Source organism: Mauremys reevesii, linkage group 20 (genome assembly GCF_016161935.1).
Source record: "Mauremys reevesii isolate NIE-2019 linkage group 20, ASM1616193v1, whole genome shotgun sequence".
In the NCBI taxonomy this organism is placed as follows: domain Eukaryota; kingdom Metazoa; phylum Chordata; order Testudines; family Geoemydidae; genus Mauremys; species Mauremys reevesii.
Genome location: NC_052642.1, coordinates 7,392,834 through 7,416,169, shown reverse-complemented (window position 1 = coordinate 7,416,169; position 23,336 = coordinate 7,392,834). Strand labels below are relative to the sequence as shown.

The 23,336-nt window shown below is 42.6% G+C and overlaps 1 protein-coding gene and 1 long non-coding RNA gene across 9 annotated transcripts in view; one reads left to right on the top strand and one right to left on the bottom strand.

Annotated features, from left to right (window-relative positions):
- COL26A1 (collagen type XXVI alpha 1 chain) overlaps positions 1-22,366 on the top strand; it is a 219,361-nt gene extending 196,995 nt beyond the window's left edge. For 2 of the 7 annotated variants that reach the window (XM_039508086.1, XM_039508083.1), the window contains exons 9-14: positions 121-182; positions 5,124-5,186; positions 9,313-9,357; positions 11,266-11,310; positions 12,442-12,526; positions 16,745-22,366. In XM_039508086.1, coding sequence (XP_039364020.1) covers positions 121-182; positions 5,124-5,186; positions 9,313-9,357; positions 11,266-11,310; positions 12,442-12,526; positions 16,745-16,920 — 476 coding nt within the window. In that variant the 3' untranslated portion in view covers positions 16,921-22,366. The other 5 variants (XM_039508080.1, XM_039508079.1, XM_039508084.1 and 2 more) reach the window with 4 other exon arrangements.
- The window catches only part of LOC120387392, a 96,654-nt gene continuing 78,895 nt past the window's right edge, over positions 5,578-23,336 (bottom strand). For both annotated transcript variants that reach the window (XR_005590148.1, XR_005590147.1), the window contains exons 2-4: positions 16,696-16,875; positions 15,831-15,926; positions 5,578-6,039 (exon numbers count right to left, since the gene is read on the bottom strand). This is a non-coding gene — a long non-coding RNA (uncharacterized LOC120387392). The remainder of the gene's footprint in view (positions 6,040-15,830; positions 15,927-16,695; positions 16,876-23,336) is intronic.

Genomic DNA, 23,336 nt, shown 5'->3' with positions numbered 1-23,336 from the left:
GTAAAGAGAGTGAGAGACACGCTAATCAGGAGTAATGAAAGGAAATGAGTGTGATTGAAATTGAGGTTCCTTCTTTCTAAATGTCTCTAAAACTGTCTCAGATTATGATTTTATCGCCAGGACCCCCAGGCACTTCAGGACCCAAAGGACCCCCAGGACCTATTGGAGTTCCTGGATCACAAGTAAGTAATTTTATCCCATTCCTTGGCAGGGGCAGAAGTGGGGATGGGGGAAGGAGAGGAGTGGAGCATGTTGTTAAATGCAATGCAACTTATTTCTGTAGAAAGGAGATGAAATGTTTAATTAGCAGAGGTGAGTGGAAATTGGAATTTGCATCCAACAAGAAATTCCAATATTTCAATACTTTGTTTTTATCTCAAATCAGGACAAAAAGCTGAAATAGTGAAATTTTTCTCAGAACAAAATGTTCTGAACATTTTTGTTTTGGAAATGGCAAAATGCTTCATTTTGGTGTTCTTAATCTAAACAAAAACATTTTGATATTCCCAGGCAAAACATTAACACGAAATGTTTTGGGCCAGTTCAATAAACCAAAACTTGAGTCAGATCAATATTAAACTGCATCTCCCTATGGGGTTGCATTGCCTCTTGGGAGTTTTAGTTTGGGTGCCTGATGCCCCCTCTCTCCTAGGCTCCCTGGGCCAGGCTGGCTGGTTGGACTAAATCTCCCATGATGCATCATGCGGTTCAGTCAAAGGGGAGACAGTGTTGTATCATGGGATATGTAGTCTGGCTAGGGATGCTAGTCCATATGAAAAAATGGGCCCAGGAGATATCTGAACTATTGCTCCCAGGAGGCAATGCAGCATCATAGGGAAATGCAGTTCAACAAACCAAAATATTTTTATGTGGATTGATCCAAGCTGTGACAAAATATTTCATTGCATTTTTCAGAATGGAAAAATCAAAAAAGCTTTGGGGAAAATCAGAATTTCCCCCAAACTGCATTTTCAGTCAAACATTTGGATGGAATTAATTATCAATTAATTATATGTGGATAAAAAAAAAATCTTGTAATTGGGTAGATCATACATTTTTAACAAGGTCCCTCCATAAAAGGTTATTCTGGAAAACCACAGAGAGAGGGGCTAAATCTGTTCACAGATTGAAAATTGGGTAAAGAAAAAAATTAAGTGATGATTGAATAATTGACTAGTCAAAGTGGTAATTAGTTAATAGTGGGGAAGCCCAGGAGACCTATTTTTGGAACAGAGTTACAGAATGTGTAGTCCAGCTGCCAATCCAAACTCTTTCAAGGACATAAAACATGGATAAAATGATGATAGAGAATTAGGAAAATTGGGGGATATATATGGGTAAGTGATTTATGTTAAGGGACATAACCTCAATTCGGATAATGAGGATGTTGGGATTGCAGGGAATTGGAGAAATGGGATTTTACTGTGTATTTATTAATCACTTGGAAGAAGAAATGGACAGGAAGTTGGTGAACTTTGCCAGGGATGCAGAATTGTTTCAATTATCAAATGGCATGGAGAACTGTGGGAAATTTCAGATGAATATAAACACACTGGGAGATTTGGCTGCAAAATGACGGATGCAATTTCACATGATTAAATGTAAAGTAATGCACAAGGGCAAAACAAACAGAAGCTTCCCTTAAACTCTGGCCTGTGAACTTGCAGGATGTACGCAGAGGGGAAAAAAGCCTTAGTCATGGTAGGTAGTTTGTAAAGATGGACTGAAACCTCAGCTGGTGGAAACTTGTCTAATTCTATTGTTTTCAAGGGAGCTATGCCGATTTCCCTCCGCTGAAGGACTGCCCCATCTTTACTAACTACAGAAGTGCAGCCTATACTTTTTTTTAAAGTGCTAATGTAATGTTACAAATCTCACTGCTCAGAGTCAAACATGCAAAAAGTTAAGGATGCCCATCTGCTCTTATGAATGCCCATCTGCTCTTATGAATTATGAGTCTTCTAATTACATGATCTCATGATTTCTTGCTTCCCCCTCTCCTCATGTGGAGCTTCTGAGCTGTACACAAGAGAGTCTTCCAATTCCTGTGGAGCAATTTAACTGCACATGAGTGAGACTCCTTCCTACAGCAGAGCTTAAATCCACAGAAGCATCAAGGTTTCAGTGCAGTGCTCCAGCAACAGAGAAGGAGCATTACAGTCTACGTTGAGAAGATAGAGTACGCTGCCAGCTAGGCTACATGAAAAAATTAACACATTAGGACAAAACTTTAACAAACATTGTCTGAGGAACCCTGCCTCTTGCCCATCTTTCCATATGCCTCAGGTGCTGCACTCTTTTCCCCCCTTTTTTAAGCTGCTACCTCTTCTCCAACGTCTTTCTCCCACAAGGTCTCCAAACTTTGTAAGGAAATGGGAGAACTGGATTATGGATAGGTATCCTAGATTTATATTCAAGTATCAGAGGGGTAGCCATGTTAGTCTGGATCTGTAAAAGCAGCAAAGAGTCTTGTGGCACCTTATAGACTAACAGACATTTTTGGAGCATGAGCTTTCACCCACGAAAGCTCATGCTCCAAAACGTTTGTTAGTCTATAAGGTGCCGCAAGACTCTTTGCTGCTTTTATAGATTTATATTGTTTCATATAGCTCAAAAGACGAGACTATTTAGTTTGCTATTAAGTACCAAATGAGTATTTCACCCTGTTTAATTATGAACATCCTTACCCAGATGACTAATGAGGGCCTAGTCATGCACTACGGCTAAAATTTTCATAAGTGATGGGAGTGTGCCTCACTTTTGGGGTGCAATTTGAGACCCCCTAAGAAGGTTTGATTTTCAGAAAGTGCTGAAACTTCCAACCGCTGATAACTGGGTCCCTCCCTTTGAGGCCTCTCAGTTTGTGCCTCCAAAATCAAGCCTCACTTCTGACAGTCGTGGGGTATCTGTTTAGCTAGGATAGCTTCAAACTACCATCTTTCTTTAGATTCTGGAGGCTACTGTAAAAACTTTTGCTGAAGCTTTGCAGCACCCCATAGAAATTTGGCAAAGGCCATCCCTAAGGTATGAAAGCATCCCAGCAGGATGGCCAGAGTGAGCATACAGACCTAACATTAATTGGATTGTACATTTGAAACCATTTTGATGAGATTCACTCACCCAAATAAACAATTTTCAAATTAAGCCCAATGTGTGCTATAATTTTGCTCCCTGGGTTGAATAAATCTATAAAACAGTCACCAATTGAGAAGAATGGCTTTGTCTCAAGACTTCTGGTAATTAAACTCCTTTGCAGATATTGATCTTAACCCTTTAAACACCAAACAAAGCCATGATAGTGTTGCAAACAAGATAGGAAGAGAAGAATGTTTGTTGATACTCTTCAGTTCTATCCTCCAACTCTCTGTAACTATTTGTGAGGTGTCAGTACCCACCCTAATGACTACTGCAAGGGACTGCTGCAAACAAGGGGTATGTCTACACTACCTGCCGGATTAGTGGGTAGTGATCGATCTATCGCGGATCGATGTATCGCGTCTCAGCTAGACGCGATACGTCGATTCCTGAATGCGCTCCCTGTCGACTTCGGAACTCCACCAGGGTGAGAGGCAGAAGTGGAGTTGAGCGGTGGCGGCGGCCGTCGAGCCCATGCCCCGAGGACGTGAAGTCAATCTAAGTTGATCTAAGATGCATCAACTTCAGCTACATGATGCATCCGACGAAGTGGGTATTCACCCACGAAAGCTCATGCTCCAAAACGTCTGTTAGTCTATAAGGTGCCACATGATTCTTTGCTGCTTGTACAGATCCAGACTAACATGGCTACCCCTCTGATACTTGACTTCATCTATGTTATTCTTGTAGCTGAAGTTGCGTATCTTAGATTGATTTCCTCCCCCCCACCCCCCCGCCAGTGTAGACCAGGCCAAGGTCTAAAGACATCTTGGTCTGTTATTTCTTTGCATAGTTAACTGTGCAGGATAACATAAGAACCCAGCCCTGTGAAAGTATCTCACTCCTAATGTGCCAGGACTATTTCTAGGATCTTTAAGTCCCCATTCCCATTCAGTCGTTGGCCTTCTGCAGAGGCTGACAACAAGGGAGCCAGTAATAGCTGCAATATGCACCACTGTCCATCATGAACTGGACTGAGTCCATGGTCTATTTCAAAGAACCCATGCCGAACAGCTATCAGCACTAAGTTTACTACCAATCTGGGCCAGACGTGAACCAGTAACCTAGAGGTTAATCCTATTTTTCAATATCCCATTACCAGTGCCCTCGAGACAACTGCCCCCCACCCAGTCTTTGCAGCCCTGAATACCTCATCATCAGCTTTTAGCAACAAATACCAGTTGTTATAGTTCAATCTGTTTACAAATGAAAAACGTAGGCACATCTAAAAGAGCCTAGCATGAGGGGTCCTGGCCCATGACGAGGGCTCGTAGATGCTATGGTAATACAACTAATAAAGAAGAAGAATATATGTGCATATGCACTGGGATCCAGCTGAGAGGTCTGTAAGTGCACAAAACTGCTGAAGGCCCTTTATGATGCATCTTTTCCTTGATTCCCTGCAAGACTGCATTGACTTCATAAATCAGCCCCTGCAGGCCTTGTTATTCAGATGCACCATTTTCTTAAAAGGGCCACATGACAGGCTACTCCCCATGTTCAACTATCCTGGATGCGCAAAATGTAATTGTAGAGATCCCCAGACCATTGGAAGCTGGGTGTGTTGTATCTGTGTGGTCCATGATGGCTGACTGTCCCTGCCTTGAACCTTGTGAAGTCATTTACACCTGTGCAAAGAGTGTGCAAAATGTTATCATCTGATGCTTTGCCACATACTTCCAGTGTGACCTTGGGCAAGTCACTTATCTTCTGTGCCTCAGTTTCCCATCTGTACAATAGGGATAATAGCACTGCCCTGCCTCACAGGGTTGTTATGAGGATAAGTGCGTTAAAGATGCTATGTTGATCAGGGCCACAGAAATACCTTATGAGATAGAAAGACAAAGTCACATTTTACACTCACATCACCTGGGGTAAGTCACTACGCAGGCTCTCAGGCCGCAGAGAATCTAGCCCAGCATCTTTAACAATAACAGCAAGATGTTAAATGGAAACTAATGTCCTCTTATCCTGCATCTGTCCTCTAGGGTGTACCAGGCTCTCCAGGACAGCCTGGACCTAAAGGTTCCAAAGGAGATCGAGGAGAAAGAGTAAGTTAAAAACTACATGTAAAGATTCACAACCAATTCTGGGCCAGCTCCTCAGATGGTGGAAATCAACATAGGTCCACTGAAGTCCGTGGACCATCTCTGACTAGGTGCACATAAGTTCGGAATATTATGCAAGAGTCAGTAAGGGAGACCATTGCACAGGCAGAGGGGACATGTTGTTTTCACAGGGTATAAGTTATCTCTGAAAGTTTCAGAGTAGTGAACATTTGATCCCTAATGTCTATTGGGAACAGATTTTACTATAAACCCTTTAGTACCTAGCATTTTAGATGGTTTAGCTCAGTTATGTTGTGACTGGAAAAGAAGGGCAAAGCATGTTAGAGAGAATAAGAACTATTCTGAAACGGAGCCATTGTTCAGGGTCAAATAATGTTCTTAAAATGTTTGTTTTTACTTCACATTTCGTCATGTAATCGCTGTCGTTGCTTATTTTGTCAAGGACATAGAAGTGTTTAATGCCCAAAATACAGCAAGAGGCGTTTGCTGAGTGTTGTTTCCAAGCTGGCCAAGATTAGGAAGTACCAAAAAAAAAAAACCCCAAAACAACATGCGAGAGCCTCTTCTCACCAGGTTACCAGCCCAGTGTCCAGGCAGACTAAAGAGTTTCAGAGCAGTATTTAAACTTTTGGATACTTCTGCTATCCCAGTCCTCCAAAACTCTTCAGGACTCCCCGTCACTTACTGTGCCAGACTGTGGCCTGTGGACCGTTGGTGGCTTGTGGAGACCCTTCTAGGAGGGGCTGTAGAATGAAATCTTTTAAGAACTTAGCACTGGGGGAACTGGATCGATGAGAGAGAATCCTTGTGAGGAGATTTTGTCCATAAAGCGGAGCTACAGAATGAGAAAAGTTACCATTAATGGCGTTTGCAGCATGTTCTGGAAAGGAAAGACAGCTGCATAAAAGTTTTTTAGTGCTAATTTTCCAGTATTTGCCCATAGCAGGAGTCAGGTGGCTGCAGCCTTAATGTATTTCCTTTCTTTAAAGAGGAATTACCTGCATATAGATTTAGGTGGAGCTCATTACCTGTAAATCAGGTAAACAAATCATCTGCATTTGGCAATTTCTCTCCCATCTTCCCCCTTCTGCTTGCTTTTTTCAGTCTGAAGGGCAGAACAATGTTTGTGAGGGCTTAGAAAGGCAAATGCCAAATGCAGTTTGATTAGTTTCAGATGAACTTGGAGACTCTCCAAGCCCATGAGCATAACTAGTGACAGGCTTAACCTGCATTGCTCCAGATTTTACATTAGGGCAACAACAACAATTCAGACTAGATTGTATGATACACACACTGAAAGCAAATAAGACACAGAGGTTGCTGATAAATGTAGTGGTCTTTCAGACCTAGCTACCAAATACTGCTTATCTCTATTAGATGTTTATTTCAGTTTTCAGTGAAGGACACTTATTTATGAAGAGAGCTCTGTATGTAATTAGACATTTGACTCTAAGGTGGCTTAATTCCATAGTTTACACCATTGCTAAATATTACAGATTAGAGCTGGCTGAAAAATTCAGTGGAACAGTTGTGTTGAAACTGAAATATTTGACGTGAAAATGTCTATTTTGATGAAGTTTGATGGGAAAACATCTAAAAAATTCTTTTAGACTCATTTCATTTGGAAAATATCAGACATTTTTGTTTCATTTCATTTTGACTATATATAATAAATATAACATTTCAACATTAGAAAAAAAACTGTTTAGTTTTGATAAATAGAAATTGTTTAATTTCCATTCTATAAGTTAGCTTGAAATGTCTACTTTTTGTTGTGTTTTGGAACAAAAACAAAATATTGGAATTTCCTGGGGAATGGGAACTCCATTTTCCAACCAGCTGTTATAGATGAATGGCAAAGCAGTAGTTAAAGCTTTCATTGGCAGAAGAAAATAACATTTCTATATAGGATGGTGTGTATGACATGGTATTGAGAAAGTAAATAGGAAAGTGTTATTTCCCCTTTCACACAGCACAAGAGCTAGGGGTTACCTGATGAAATTAATAGGTAGCAAGTTTAAAACAAACAAAAGGAACTATTTCTTCACACAATGCACAGTCAACCTGTGCAACTTGTTGCCATGGGATGTTGTGAAGGCCAGAAGTACAAATGGGTTCAAAAGAGAATTAGATGAGTTCATGGAGAATAAGACTATCAATGGCTATTAGCCAAGATGGTCAGGGATGCAATCCCATGCTCTGGGTGACCCTAAACCTCCAACTGCTAGAAGCTGGGCCTTTATGACTGGGGCTGGATCACTCAAAATTACCCTGTTCTGTTCATTCCCTCTGAAGCATCTGGCACTAGCCAGTCAGAAGACAGGACTCTGGGCTAGATGGACCATTGGTTTGAACCAGTATGGCCATTTTTATGTTCTTCCCTTTTTTGTTCTTTCCAACCAATGAAAGATCAATCTAGACATTGTGCAGGCTTTTAAATACAGATAATATCTGCTGGCTTATGGTCATGAAATCCCTGGCCACCCACTCTGCTTTTATCATCAGTCTGTAGGGGGAAATGCATGCTGCACCTTTGAATTAGTGTTGGCATCACATGGACAAAGTGCAGAGACTGTGTAAGCTGATGAAGGCCAGAGCAGAACAACAGGGAGGGGCCCATCTTACTATCAATATCTGAGGATAAACAAGATGTCTTGATTCATAGATTCCAAGACCAGGAGGGACCATTGTGATCATCTAGTCTGACCTCTATAACACAGACCGTACAACTTCCCCAACATAATGACTAGAGCAGAACTGTTAGAAGAAACCTGCAATCTCAATTTAAAAATTGTCAACGATGGAAAATCCACAATGACCCTTGGTAAATTGTTCCAACAATGTACCTCCTGCCACCTTAGTTCAGTGCATTGCTGCTTGCTTATACCATTGCATGGGCCTGATTCACCCAGTGCAGGATCTAAGCAACTCATATCCGTTCGGTGGGGTCATTTGGGTTTATATTTTCTCCTTCTCATCAGTATATAGTTCTGCCAGCAGTTGTCACCAAGTGTCGCACAGGTCTGTCTAATGCAGTATTTTTGATATAGTATCTTGTTCCGAATTGGTTCTTCATATAAAACCAGTGAAGAAACAGTTGGAAAAAAATATATGTATGAAAAGGCAGCTCTACTTTTCCGGCAAATGCAAAATCCTACATCCAGCTGGAAGGTTCATAACAGCAAAAGAATGAAAGGCATGTGGAAGGGGTGGATATAGCAGGTCAGAAAATGGAAATTATATTCTGCACAATATTTAGAATGAAATGAAAGGTTTTTTTCAATTTTGTTTGAAAATTTTCAGATTTTCTTGAAAATTGATTTCAAATTGGCTCAAAATTATCTAAATTTAAAAAAAAATCATGTTAGGGGTACTTCCCCCTTTTCCAGAGGAGGAAAAAGAGGGGGAATGAAGGAAAAGGCAGTAGAGGAAAGGAAACACAAAAATGGCCATTTTGATTCCTTTTTATTTGAATCAAAACAAATATTTTTCAAATGGGTTTGAAACTGTTGTTTTGAATCGTTTCACCCAAAACTGCCCCAGAAAACTCGGAATATGAAAATTAATGAAAAAATTGTATAATTCAAAAAGCCCCTTTTCATCAAAAAAAATCTATGCAGAGAAATTGAGTAGTTCTAAGTTGTGGATAAGAGGGTGAGCATGTGTGCAGAAGATGACTAAAAGGGTACTGGATATTGCGGTCTTTTGTTCAGTGGCGAAGGCTGAGCAGTCTTCGCCTATCCATGATACTGTATGGAAGAATGTTGTATTTGCGGGGAAAACTCTAGGGCCAAATTTCTCCCCACTTGAACTTCAGAGAAGTCAACTAAGTTAAAGAGGATGCAAATCCATTTTACAAAGATCGGCTTGAGATCCTGAACCAAACTTCCCCACATGTTGAGAGGATTCAGAACTAGCGCTTGAGAGAGAGTACCCATTTTGCTGCCTGCTTGAATGCTGAAAGAACATTCATGCTGAAAGAATGAGGAAAGAACTTCCGTGCCATCTCATGAGTTTATTTGTTAAGCCATTTTAATTCCGCTGGTAAAATTACATTTTGTTCTCATCAAATTCGGGGGAAAAATGACACTTGCTTTATTTCCAACAGGGGCAAGCAGGTCTGTCTGGAGAGAGAGGCAATAAGGGACTGCCTGTAAGTGTTGTACGTGTGTGTGTGAGAGACAGACAGAGACAGACACACACACACGGAGATGGGGTGTGGGTGTATGTCACGTCCAGCACCTTAAATACCACCTGGCTGGACTGTGACTGGTACTACAAGTTCTCTCTGGATGCTAATACGACATTCAGGTCAGGAGACAGCATCTCTGAGGTCTGTGCCAATGAAACACTGCATTTTAGTGCTGCGCTTTATCGTCAAGTGGACAAAGCAGTAGAAAATGCCCTGTACCTGCCTGGGGTTGAGGAGCTCGACTGCATGATCTCATAAGTCTTCTCTCTCTCTTTGCTGGATCTAGGAGTGGGGCTAGTAGTCTGTTGAGAAGAGAAGTGCTCCACCAACCGTAGTTCTTCCCTCAGGAGTGAGAAATTGGTAGCAAAAGATTTGTGCAGAACATAGATCTGAGGTACTGCCTCTGCTTTACCTCGATGAGGCCAGATTTGCTCTAGCATCTATACTATCTGAATTGTGGAAGTGGACCCAGTCATGGATCACAACTCTGTGTTAGGTGCTGTACGAACAGTCTTTTTGTTCTGTCTCTGCTGCAAAGTGCTTATAGGCTGAGCAGAAGCCAGCCTGGTAACATTCTGCTGGCATGAAGAGGGTTGAGAGGGGCTGTGGCAGGGTGGGTGAAACCTTCCTATTGCCAGGGAGGGGGCACAGGTGGGCAGCAATGCTCATGAAGGGGTCATGGCCAGTGAAGCAGGAAGGACATGCTAATTCAGCGCAGCCCCACAGGAGCTGCCTCCTACCAGGTCTCCTGTTGACAGAACTATAAAGCTGCCTCCCACGTTGGAACTCTGGACAGACCATGTGCCCTGTGGCTAAGCCATCGAAATTCCCCCAGCAAGCCTGAACTCTCCAAACCTCCTTTATCTGCGAGGCTGAGCAGGAAATCTCTCGAGAACAGGCTTTCTCCCACTAGTTTTGAGACTACCAGCTTCTGGCCAGACTGGGAATCCTCTGGAACAACGTCTCTCAGGCTAAGACCGCAGTTACATGTGCAGTTCTGGTGAAAACAAAAAATATTAGGGAGCGAATCCAACCAAGAGTTGGGTTCAGTTTGAGTTTGGGTGGAAATTTTGTGGGGCGGGGGAGGTCAGAGGGCTCTTGTTTTGCCTGACATGGTTCTCTCCCATCTCTGCTACTATCTTGCTCTGCTTTAAATGTCTCTGCAAGGCCCACTGTTGCTGAGGAGCCAAGTTCTCATCCCAGCCACCTTACTCAGCAGTTCGTGGACCTTTCCATTGCTCTTTATTTAGCTTGTGGTTTACTCTGTGTGTGCCATCTGCTGCTTGGGAAATGCAGACACTTCCTGATTAGATGAGTGGGCAGCAGGGGAATGTCAGACAAACTGTCGCAATAACTAGGGATCTTTCTTCAGTAAAAATGTAATGAGCATCTTGCAGAGAGGTGGAGGGTGATGTGGCTAATTAACGGGACTCTTGCTTGGTGGATATGGATTTTTCTGGAAAAAGCAACGTAGAGGCAAAGTGGGCATGTTTGGCGGTGATTATAGTGAACCCCCTACTGCTTTTCGTGTAAGCGTTGCTTACGGGGAGAGCCTCACAATTCACACATGGTTGTGGTCGAGGTCCCTGGCCGCAGCAATCAGACAATGGTTCATTGCAATGCAAACATCATATAGCTCAAGTCCCTCTGGGCCAAGTTCAGCTATGGTGTAAATGAGTAGACACTCTCTTCCCCCCCCCCTTGCCAAGCCAGCAGGAGCTGAATTTGGCCCCGTCTAAACGAACAGATGACATACACTGTGATTTCAATTTGCTTTCTGCTGACAGGGCTTTTTTGAGGGAGGGGATTTGAATGACTTTGGATGGCAAATCTCCTCGTTTACATGGAAATTTGTTTGTCTCATCTTAGGGTGAACCAGGCAAGAAGGGTGAAGGAGGAGATAAAGGGGCTGACGTAAGAAAACACTTTTACTGTTGCCTGGTTGGTCTATTGGTAAAAAGAGTGTTCACTCCCCTTGGGACCATACCCTGTTCTTGTTCTGTGTGTAGGACGCCCGGTAACGTAAATGGAGAAGTGGGGGGATTGCAAAGATAAAAGGGCAGATGATGCAGGTGGCATTAACCTCAGCTGCAAATATCCATGGGCACGGGCACGTTCAAAATCTGGATCCAAATGTTTTTGGCACCCAATTGTTAATGGTATATATCCTTACAGCACCCCTGTGAGATAGGGCAGTTTTACAGATGGGGAACTATGGCCCAGGGTAGATTAAGAGACTTGCCCAAGGTGACCAGCAATGCAGTGGCTGAGCTGCAACTGAGTCATTGCCCAGTGCCTTGTCAACTAGACCATCCTTCCTACCGAGCTGATCCCAGATCTAGTAGAATATGGCCCCTTGACAAGGTCTGATTTTGTTTTTTCAACAGCATGCGCCTGCTGATCCCTTGCTTTGCCATTAAATAATCAAGAGTAAGATATTTGGGATTTGGGACCCAGCCAAGAAAGAGACAACACTCTTCCCCAAACCTACACCACTACCGAGATAATTTCACAAAATAGCAGCGAAAGGGTTTCTTGTGACGTTTTTCAGTTTGGTGGTACAAGATCAGTGCAGGGAAAGCCAGGCCCACCCAAGTGATGCTCAGAACAAATGTCAGATCTGCTTAGCAAGGAATACTTGAACTGTAGAATAAATAGTGCAGTGGACTGTGGAAATGGGCACAAGCCACGTAGCTTGAATCCAAGCCTCACAGTTAGACAATGTTCAGATTTGCATGGCTATTGGTTTGGCCCATTATGCAAATAGGAGCCAGCTGAAAATTTTGGATCTGGCTCCAACCCTCTCCAAAATTTTAGAGATGCCAGAATTTGGGTTTATAATGGAGGCTTTGTGCCTTTCCTGTGGATGTTTATAGAGACATCGCCCTATTCTCCACAGATTTGCAACCTGGTTTTGTTTTATGAAATCATTAGCAGTTTCAGGGGCTACGTTAGTATTGTAGCCTTGGAGGATTGCATTATAAACTTAAATAATGTACCTATGCTGTAGACATACACAGAGGTTTTGTTTTTTCCTTCTTGCAGGGAGAAGGAGTTCAACAACTTCGAGAAGCCCTGAAGATTTTAGCTGAGAGAGTGTTAATTCTAGAGCATATGATAGGAATTCATGGTGAGTGTCTCTCCGCCTGGGGCTAAACATTGCTTTTCTGGAGAAGTTAGTATGAGTGACATCCCTCTAACAGTTCTAGAATTGGCTAGTTCTAGACTCCTAGAATATATGACTTCTTTTCACCTGCTCTCTCTCAAAGAGCTGCTGGATGCTAGGGCTCAGTGCTGGTTCAGCACAGTAGCTAATTTTTAAAAGTAGGTGCCTAAAGTTAGGCTCCTAAATCCATAATGAGGTGATTAACATGGCTGAGTTTTACACAGTGAGCACCTGCAGCTATCAGCAGTACAGACCTAGCTCAGCAGCAGATCAAGCCGTGTTGTGTTCTGCTTCATGTAACTGCTACAAAAATGTTCTCATTGCTGTCTTTGACAGCAGCTGAGGCTTTGGTCCAATCGCCATAGTCCACTGCCATCAGCTGAGGAGCTGGCCTTTTTAGTATTCGTCATGTCTGATGGCCCCTAGAATGGGTCAGGCCTGCAAATCCATAATCCAGGCAACTCCCCTGATTAAAATTCAGAGAACACTGATTTGTGGAAACATGACTTAGTGGCTCATGTGTTCCTACTATTTAAAATGAAGCACTCAATATTTTGAGTGATTCAGTTGGAGCCATTTCCCTCCCCACCAGTCGTCTGACAACAGGCCTGTGGCAAAGCGGGTTTTCTGATTCTCACACATCAGAGAGTTTTCTCTGCTGCTGATGTAACAAAGAGAAATCACTTGGTTTGGGGCAGGGGCTCAATGCCTTGACAGATGCATAACTTGCTCTGCATAATTTTTTCCTACAGAAATGGTCAGAGCAAGGGGGAAATGTTTTGAATCTGTTCACGATTATGTTCTCTCTGTGCCTTTGAGAGGTTGGTTGGGGCTTTTGGCACCAACACAAATGCTTCTTGGCCAAGCACCATTTACTTCCTTCAGTGCTGCTGGCACCCTTGTCGTCACCTCGTCCATAAAGCACGGCACTGCTTTGCCCTCTTTCAAATCTCTCTGCAAGATCCACTCCCACGGGGCCGTCTGTGTGAAACTGGCAACAGATAACAGCCAGGGAGGACTTCTGAGAGTTATATGGCTTCTGTGAAATTTTCAAATGTACCAAAGTGACTTAGGTGCTTAAAGCATATGTCTTATTGAAAGTCAGTGACACTCAGGCTGCTAAATCCCTGTCACTTTGTAAAATAGGACTTAAGCACTTTGGGAAATTTAACATGTGAATGTATTCATTTACCTTTTCCTTCCCACCCCTATTCCTACTGACTTGTTACTCACATTTTTGGCATCTTGTCTTAGATTGTGAACTCTTCTGGGCGGGGACTGTTTGTCACCCTGTGTTTGAATAGCACAGTCAGGGCCCTGTAATTAGAACCTCTAGGTGCAACCATAGTACAAAGAACTAAGAAAAGGGGGGAAGGGGAATGTAGGGTTCAATCACCAGGGAGGTGAGCAAGAGATTGTGGGAGGAAATCCGCTGTCTCGACGTTCATGCTCTTCCTGGGGCCACACAACGTCAAGAAGGTAGCCAGAAAATTTAGGGCTTTATATAGGCTTGTTCTCTCAACATCATAAGATTTAAAATTAATTTGATACACAACTGCCTTAAAGTGGAGGACATTAAGATGTTCTAAGCCAATCCGACAGCAGGAATAGTTACTCTCCCTCCCAACTGGTGAGCGCCCTGGGAAATGTACTTGATAGTTCAGTGAGAGAAGGAGTTTGCAAAATATTTACAGCATGGCTAGAACCTGAGCACTTGACAACCTCAGCATTACCAGTGATAGCATCACCTCCTGACTTGCATAGGCCTGCACTAGCAAAATCCAGCATGCTTTGTACGGCCACTTTCCTTTTGAAGAATACGCAGGCAGGCTAAAGCTCCAAGCGCTTTGCATTGGGTGTGACTCTCCGGTGCCCTTTACCTTGTGCATCCATTTATACTAGCGTAAAGTACTATCAAAGGGGAATGGCAGCATTAACACGCACTTGGCATTGGTGTAAATGACTTGAAGATGCAGGACAATGGAAAACCGGGCATAGCGAGTTGAGTGAATTGATTCACTTTTTGGCTTCGTCTACTACACACAGATTTTATAGCAGGGTAATAGTGTCGGTTTAGGGGTGATTTACCAATATAGGAATTGTATTTCTATTTAAACTTTGTCTCAGTCTCTGTTTATGTACAATTTAAAAACATAAATACATCACAAAATAGATCCTGCATCAATTAAAGGCTGCCACCCTCCTCCTCTGAGACAGCTCAATGGGAGAAGCCTCCACAAACAGGCTCCGGCATACAGGCTGTCTGATCGGAGAGGGGAAAAGCCAGCTCTAGAGTTGAGGGTCACTCAGAGGATGCTCTGCTCCCAGGCATTTAAATTAATTAGCTCAAGCACCTCCATTGAGCTCAACTGCTGGGAGACAGTTAAGGTAAATAGGACCTAGAGCAATGTAGGCTTTATAGATTAAGACCATTAATGTAAATTGCACCCAAAACTGGACTGGAAGCCAGATCTGGTTATTGCACAGAATTTGCCATTCATGCTGCAATACAAAGCTTTGTGTTACAGTGACAAAGGGATTTAATTTGTCTTAGTTAGTTGGGAAATTTATTTTTATAAATAATTGGTATTATAGACCCTTCTGGTCCACTCTTTCAGGCCAAAGGAAAGGTTGAATCAGGACCAGCTCTAGGCACCAGCAAACCAAGCATGTGCTTGAGGTGGCACAATTCCAGGGGTGGCATTCCAGGAGGTTTTTTGTTTTTGTTTGGGGTGGCAAAAACTCTAGATCCGGCCCTGGGTTGAATGTTGGAAGCTGCTTAGGCTCAAAACCAGAGTCTTCATTAAACTAGTACAACCGCAGAGTGCAAAGAAAGCTGTTTGCATGCAGCGGTTTCATTGTAGTGAAACTGATTTTTATTGAGCAGAGACAACTCCCAAGGTGTGAGGCCACCCCACATTTTAATCAGCTGCCACTAAGGATCTGACCCTGCTCCCGCTATGGGCACTGAGATTTTTGCCATGACTTCTGTGCAGGAGACCCAAGCCGAAATGCCAATTGCATGCTATCATTGTCAGACAAAGCGCCAGAATCCACGTGGTTTTGGAAACCAAAACCACCACCCAAGCAACAAAGCAAAACATACCAACAAAAACCTTTCCCCACGCAACAGGATGGAAGCTTAAGATAATCAGAGCGTATTAACCAGCCCTACAGAACAGAACAGCAGGACACAGGAAAAGCCCAATTTTGGCAATGCTTATTTCCAGCTAGCACAGCACAAATCCTTATGCACTGGGGTACTCACTTGAATTAGAAATAGTTCCGGCTGTGAGCAGACCAGTGCTGGAGGTCTGGCTAGGAAGGCTGGGCTCTTGGCAGTGGAACAAACAAGTGTCCATTACTGAGTGCAAAAGGAAAAGAAACGGGCATTAACATTGAAGAGTCAGCATTATGGGTTTGCGCGCCTAAGCACCTGAAGAGGACTGTGGCCCTAGCTTTATGGGGCAGGATCATTGTAGAAAGACTCCTCACCATAAGAGGAAGCCTGGGAGACCAGACTGCTGGGATTTATTGCCAGCGGTTGCTAATGAGTTGTGTGACCTGGGGTGAGTCTCATAGAATATCAGGGTTGGAAGGGCCCTCAGGAGGTCATCTAGTCCATCACCGCTCTGTGCTTGTTTCCCCACCTATAACGTGTGTAGTGATACTTAGTAACTCCTCAGGAGTGTTGAATCTTAATGTTTGCTCAATGAATGTTTAAATGACCTTTGGCACTTCTACAACTGCTGACAACTAAGGACCACAAGGCACTGCTGTTATGATTAATCGTGTTGATTATGGATCAGCTGAGAACAGACCCATTGTGCTAGGTGCTGTACAAAGAGTAGTAGGCAGTCCCTTCCCCAAAGAGCTTGCAATCTACAAAGAAACAGGGGAAGGGGTATGCTAAACAAGCCATGTGAGCAAGGGGATAGTGGCAAAGGTCATGTTAGTTCCCTTTTTTTGTTTTGGGAAGTGAGGAGTTAGGTAGGAATGCACCAGCTAAGTGGAAAGAAAAGTGAAGGGAGAGGGGACATTGAAGGGAAGGGGAGAAGCGTAAGAAGGGCCGGGACTTTGTTCTCTTTAATAGGTACCGCTCAGGCCTTCAGCACTGTACATTGGCTCCTTACCCTGCCCCGCCTATTAAATAAACTCTCCCTTGGCTTGATCTCCTTTCAGATTCTTTATCGTCCATGGAACCGGGCTCAGGGCAGGAAGTGATCCTAGGCTCCTCTCTACGAACGAGCATCAAGATCAAACGTGGTGGTCCTGAGCAGCGGCACCAGCCCTATCAGATCCTCGCTTCGCTGCTGGAGGATGCCAAAGCCAAAGGGAAAAGCAACGGAATGAAATAGTGAATGGGCTTTAGAATGCACAAATGCTCCTGATTAAAGATACAGTATCCTAGTGCTTAATCACGGTGTGCAGAAGGAAGTGGGTAGGAGGCTGCAGGCTTAGCAGTAGGGTTTCCTTGCCTGGACACTACTAAACCATTACTGCAGGGAATGTCTTAACTGTAGCTCAAAGATTCCTCTCCCCCGCCCCCCGCCAAACTCCAGAATACACCAAATGGCAGGTATTCTTAAAAACTATCCCTGGAAATGGATACCCTCCCCCCAGCCCTCTTCAAAGGGCTTAATCCTCCCCCTCACAAATTACTTGTTTAAAAGACCGCATAGCTGGCTCAGACATCATTCAGTTCTACCCTAGCTCAAAGCAAAAGCCCGGAGCAACATTATACTATTATGTTTAAAAATAACCAGATGCCACCAAGTTTTTGTTTTCACGCTATAATTTCTAGTTGAAGATACCCCTTTCAGAACTCCACAGAAGCCATGGAAATGTTTCTTTTTAAAGAGTAGAGTGAAAAATTAAGAACTAATAATTTATTTGACAAATTTCATTTGACACTTGGTGGAGTGTCTTTCAACAGATCATGATTTGTCTCAGATGTGCTGGCTGTTCAAAATCTTTGGCAAATATCATGTAGTCTTGGGCTTTCTGATTGAAATTTAAAATCAGGGAGTTGAGCTGTGTTGACTGGTTGTGTGAATGGTGTCATATAGACCTTCTGGTATTCCTTCTGTTCCCTGATTGCATGAACAGCTTACTATCAGGTTTCTGGTATAAATAATTACAGAATGTAAAATTTGCTCTTCATGCATATTCAAGATCAACATTCTTTTTGCAAACATTCATAGCAAGCAAGACAAAATTGTATGAAAGTTTGCATAAAGTGAACACAAAATAGGTATAAACATAGCCAAGAAAAATTACTCTTATTAGGAACAAATATGCACTGAAAATGTTCTGCAGTATTTACCCAGCTTTAGATCATAAGCTGGAACTATTGATAAAGCTTTCTTTATAGTGCGGGTATTTTTAAAAGTATCCACAATCTCCTACTGGTTTAAATCTGGGGGCGGCCCGTTGGCAAAACACAGTAGAAGGATTAGACTCTTGCCAGTGGTTTGTCTTGTGATCTTGCAGCGAAATGCTCAATCATTTTACTTTTTGCAATAGCTCTTATTGTTGGGGAAACAGACTTCCACTGTTAAGAGGCTGAACAGAAATTTCACACCTGCTGGCCAATCAAATTGGATGAGGTAATGTTAGACAATTAATTTACTTTTTTACTTAATTTTTTTTTTAATAGCAGGATTGAATGAGCAAAGCAACTGATAGTAGGTTACAGAATTTTTCACTTTTCAGTCACTGGTTCAACTCCTCTCCAGGGCACTAGTGAACAAATGTTGTTGTCGTCTCTCTATTTGGTGGCTTAAGTAAATTCATAGCATCATGCAGGCTCGTTCCTAATACAAACTATCTACATAAAAAAGCCACCATTGAAATTGATTAGCACCATTGTTGGCAACCTCAGAGAGAGCTGAATGGCCCATGGAGACAGGTCAGGATGGAGGCATGTGGCATGCTGAAAACTGGAATCTTACACTGCCCGTGGATGTAGGCTGTGAAAGCACCAGAGCCTGAACCCCTTAGGCTAAGCTAGACTGCCTAGAATAACACTAATTTTAAAAAGTGTGAGATATTTATGTATATACATGTGCACACACAATCTCTCTGTCTACAAAAATACTGGACTATATCAAAACATCCATCTCAGGCCTCTAGACAGTATTGCATCATTAACCACAACTAGTTCAAAACCCACCCCAAGTGAATGGATTTACATCTTTCAACTGTCACCATTTTACAAACCCTAGGTGAAGGGGGAGGCTGATAACATAAGTTCCTAACAAACAACATCTTGAGCTGATAACGTGGTCCTCTCAGAGAAATCTCCCCATGCTGTACAGTTAAACAATATAAACAGCCACTGAAGGACCAAAAGCTGCAGAAAATTTATTTCCTTAACATACTTTTGAATTCAGGCACAGTCTAGGAACTGGGGATAACAACTAAGTCTGCATTCCATAGTCAAGGGGTATAGTTATGTCCTTGCTTGGATCCATTTAAGGTAGTCATTGGGCAAGTCAAATCAGCCCAAAATGTGGAGGACTGCTGGGGAGGCAAAGCAAAATACAATCAGGTGCTATTCCCCATTAGCCATGAGAGACTTCAAAGAACTTTAAAGTCAATGCAACACTTCAGGAGATGCAACCATAAAGAGCAGATGTTTCAGTCTCCTGTGGTACATTACATTCTGGGGGAGCTGTGTCGTTGATGTGATACAAGTAAACAGGGAGCAATAACCCAGCCTGGAGAGAATAAAATGGTTTGTCAATATCAGTAACGCATTGATCGAGAGCAATGGTCACATCCTGGTATGACTTCTAGGACAATAAAATAAGGCCTTCAGAAAAGATGTTAGTTGCAAGCCCAAGGCTACATCCAGTGACTGTGTGTATATAAACAATTCTGAATGAGATCAGTATCTTTTAGAAATAGCTGGCAGCCATCTCTCAGTCTAAATACAAAGAGCACAACTATACCAAGACATCTGGTAGACAAACAACAAAAGCCCTGTGAACATTTTCTTCCATTCACTAACAGAGGTGGAATGAAGTTGTATAAAGGGAATTTAGACCATGAAGTCTTGTTGAGGGACAGCTGTTTTATAACACAGCCATGCCACATTTGCACTAGTTTTGTTCTTAGACTAGTCTCCTGTTTCCTTTTAGGAAAAACTTGATGACTACAACATGCTTTTATAAGCCAGCTAGTGGTTAGAAATTTACAAGAGGTTCCTGGTTACTTCTGTTGATAGATAATCTGGGGTCCCATCCTGCACATATTACCAGGCAGAATGCTAACTACCCTCCTGTCTAGTAGTAAGTCTTCAGGAAATTGGTTCCTGAGACATGATGAGAAATCACAGTTTGGTCAAAAGATTTATGCTGGTTTGAGCTGCATTTCATCTGATATCTAGGAAAGAGTTTTGCCATAGCAGGATCCAGAGGCAAAGCCAAACAACCCTCCAACCAGATATTTAAAAAGGGAAATATCAATATTCCGTTTTGACGATCCCATGGCTGTTGCATGTAATTTGGGAAGGGGGAGAGATATTATGCAGTGTGGGTCCAATTAGTAGTTCCTTGAGATTTTGGAGTCCCCCAAATGAGTTAAAGGGGACAATTTTTGTTCCCACGATTTAGTATTTGGGAATTAAAAAACAATTGCATTCACTTGATGAGTAATCCCTTTAGTTGGTTTGCATTTGACTAGCGTGCTGGGTTTTAATTAAATTATTCAGAACAACTTAGCGGTAAAATGAAAAAAAGTTAATTGAAATGGTGTGCAATTAATCCTAGCAGACTGATTGTCAGAAGGCAGGTTTAGGTTCAGATTGCAACATCATTTTAATTACCAACTTTCACAGATTTCTATGAAGACCTATGTAATTCTTTGCTCCCAACACTCCTTGTTTTGCTAAGGGCTTGTCTACACTACCCGCTGCATGGCGGGCAGCGATCGATCCAGCGGGGGATTTATCGTGTCTAGTCTAGATGCGATAAATCCTCTCCCGAGTGCTCTCCTGTCAACTCCTATACTCCAGCACCGTGAGAGGCTCAGGCAGAGTCGAAGGGGGAGCAGCAGCAGACTCACTGCAGTGAAGACACCGCGGTCCCGTCCCCACCACCAGTGAAGACCAGGCCTTAGCTACATCTCTCTCTTAATGTGGTACTGTATCTTTAATCTGGGTAACGATAGGACCATATAGTGTGGACATTGTCACTGGACTAGGGTTTAATTCCTCACTAGTAAATCAATTAGACCACATTGTGGTGCAGTCTTAGTTTAAAAAAAAAGAAGTTATAAAGGTGAACATAACCTCATATGTTGACATTAATGATATTTGTGACTAAATAAACCACTCCAACCACATTTTCCATCTTAGGCGGGATACTAAGATTCATTTTAGCCTGGGCATATGCATTTTACCATCTCTGTGTAATTTAGGGGGTGGACATATTTCAAATGCGTGCTCATTTAGAAGTATACTTTAATTGAAATGTTAGTGCTTTATCTTACATACATACTGTGCAATACCATAGTGTGTTCTTTTGCCTTTGTTAAGAATTCTTTGGGATTTTTAAAGTACTTCTCCAAACTCCAATACTTTTCAACTTGGATTGGTTCTGTTAGTAGAAAAACAAATTTTCCTTGCCTTGAGCTAACCAAAAGCAATGGCTGCATATTGCACAGTATAATACGTTATAGTTTATGCACCCCAACTTTCACTAGTGCTCTGGTATCCTCTTGAGAAATAGAGGATGTTTCACTCCAGAGTATCCAATATGCATTGGTTCTAAAGACTTGACAGCAATGCAGAAAAATAGGAATAAGTTAGAGATAAGGGTCATATCCTGCTTCCACTGATGTCCACAGGGCTCTTGCCATTAATGGGAGCAAGAATAGGCCACATGTTCAGATCCAGATCTTCAGTTAGTGTAAATTGGGACAGGTCCAGTGATGTCAGTGGAACTATGACTATTTACACTAGATCTGGCTCTCAAACTTTGGCACTGAACCGAAATCTCAGATCCAATCTATAGAATAAACTTTGTCAAAGCAGAAACCCATCCACTACACCTATGGCTTCAGGAAGACAGACAGACAAACTAATTCTAGGATTACATGAAGGTAGGTTCTTGATTGACTAATTGGAAATCCCTTCTAGTCCACAATTATAACCTCTGTATTATTCAAGATTACAGTCCATTCTGCTCCAGCACTGCGGGGGGGGGGGATTAAACTACTTATTCTGAAATCAAGTGAATCAAAGGTGCTATAAATGTCCATGAAACACATTCCCAATCATAGAAGAAAACGTTAGCTTTTTTCACTTTATTTTACACAGTATTTTTTTTATTTATAGCCGTGTGTTGTGTGTGCGTAAGGGGTCCCAGCTTCCCTAATTGTAATACGTTCTACAATCATTTGATCTTTTAGAGTGAAGTTAGATACAGTCTCTTGTAATTGTGTGTAATTTTTAACAGAACAATAACCAATCTCCTCTGACATGATGAACTCATTCCTGACAGGCTCCAACGTTTGTCATCAGACTTCACTAAAGGACAAAATTAAAAAAATAAAATAAAAAACCCAACCTGTTAGCTCCAGTTCTTGCATGGTTACGTTTCTGTTTTCATCTTGCTATATTCTTGTTCCTGGTATCTATTTCTCTGTATTTGCTATGGGGTTTGTTACTGTATATGGAATGTTTTGTATTCAGCATTTTTTTTTTAAACAGAGCAGAGTGGGAACAATATTTAAGAACCCACAAATACCAAAGACTTTTCATGTAATGCACTGAGAAATAAACATACTGTAAGTGAACATGGCATGTTGTAGCCTGTATTGCGAGGTCTTTGGCTGATTCAGACAGATTCTCTTCCCAAAGGCCTCAATCGCTCTTTCTTGCCACCTTCACTTTCTTTCACTGCCTTTAGTAGTATTGTACAAGGTTGCAAGAACCTCTGTCTCCTTGTAACAGAGACATGAATGAGGGACTCAGCCCAGTTCTCAGTTTCTTGACTGGAATCAAGATGACAAATTTACAGATTCCACGTCACCTCTAGTAGCAGTGTCACAGTGTGGTTTTCATGGAGGCCCTTGGTAACTTAAGGTAGGTTGGAGTGATTTCTTTGCCTCAGATGGAGTTAACCCCCTCCCCCCCTCTGGATGATGCTAAATTGTCCCAGGCAGATACAACATCTCTGGGGCTTGTACAAATAATGTTGGAGAGCAAAATGTTCTGTCTCTGGAAGGGAGCCGATTACGTCCCTATCGCAGCTATTGCAAAGAAAAAAAAGTGTTCTCACTCTCCCCTCTCCATTTGCAGCTCTGCTAACTGAACAGGGCTATGCTCTGTGTACTTCTCCAGCCAAGTCATTCATACAGACAGCGCCCACTTCACTTGACTGGCCCAAATCCCGTATTGACTATGGGCGCAAAGCCGCCCTAACCCCAGCAGAGCCAGCGACCAGAGGCACCCTGGTGTAGCAGAATCCTCCCGTGGTGTACAGGTGACACAGTTATTCCGACACCTCTTGCCCTCCCTGCTGCTGAAATACAGGGTATGGCCAAGGGAAGCCATAAACCCCACCGCTTCCTGGCTGCGGTATCAGCCTGTTGGAGACCTTGTGCCCGAGTGACACTAGCACCCAGCTGACACCGGGGTTTGGAGAGTGTAAAATTCTCCATTGTCTCTCTCCCCTCTTGCTCTGCACTCTGTGGACTTTGGCTAGAGTGAAGGTTCTGGGTCATTGATTTCAGTGGAGTTACTCATTTATGCTGGTGGGAGTGG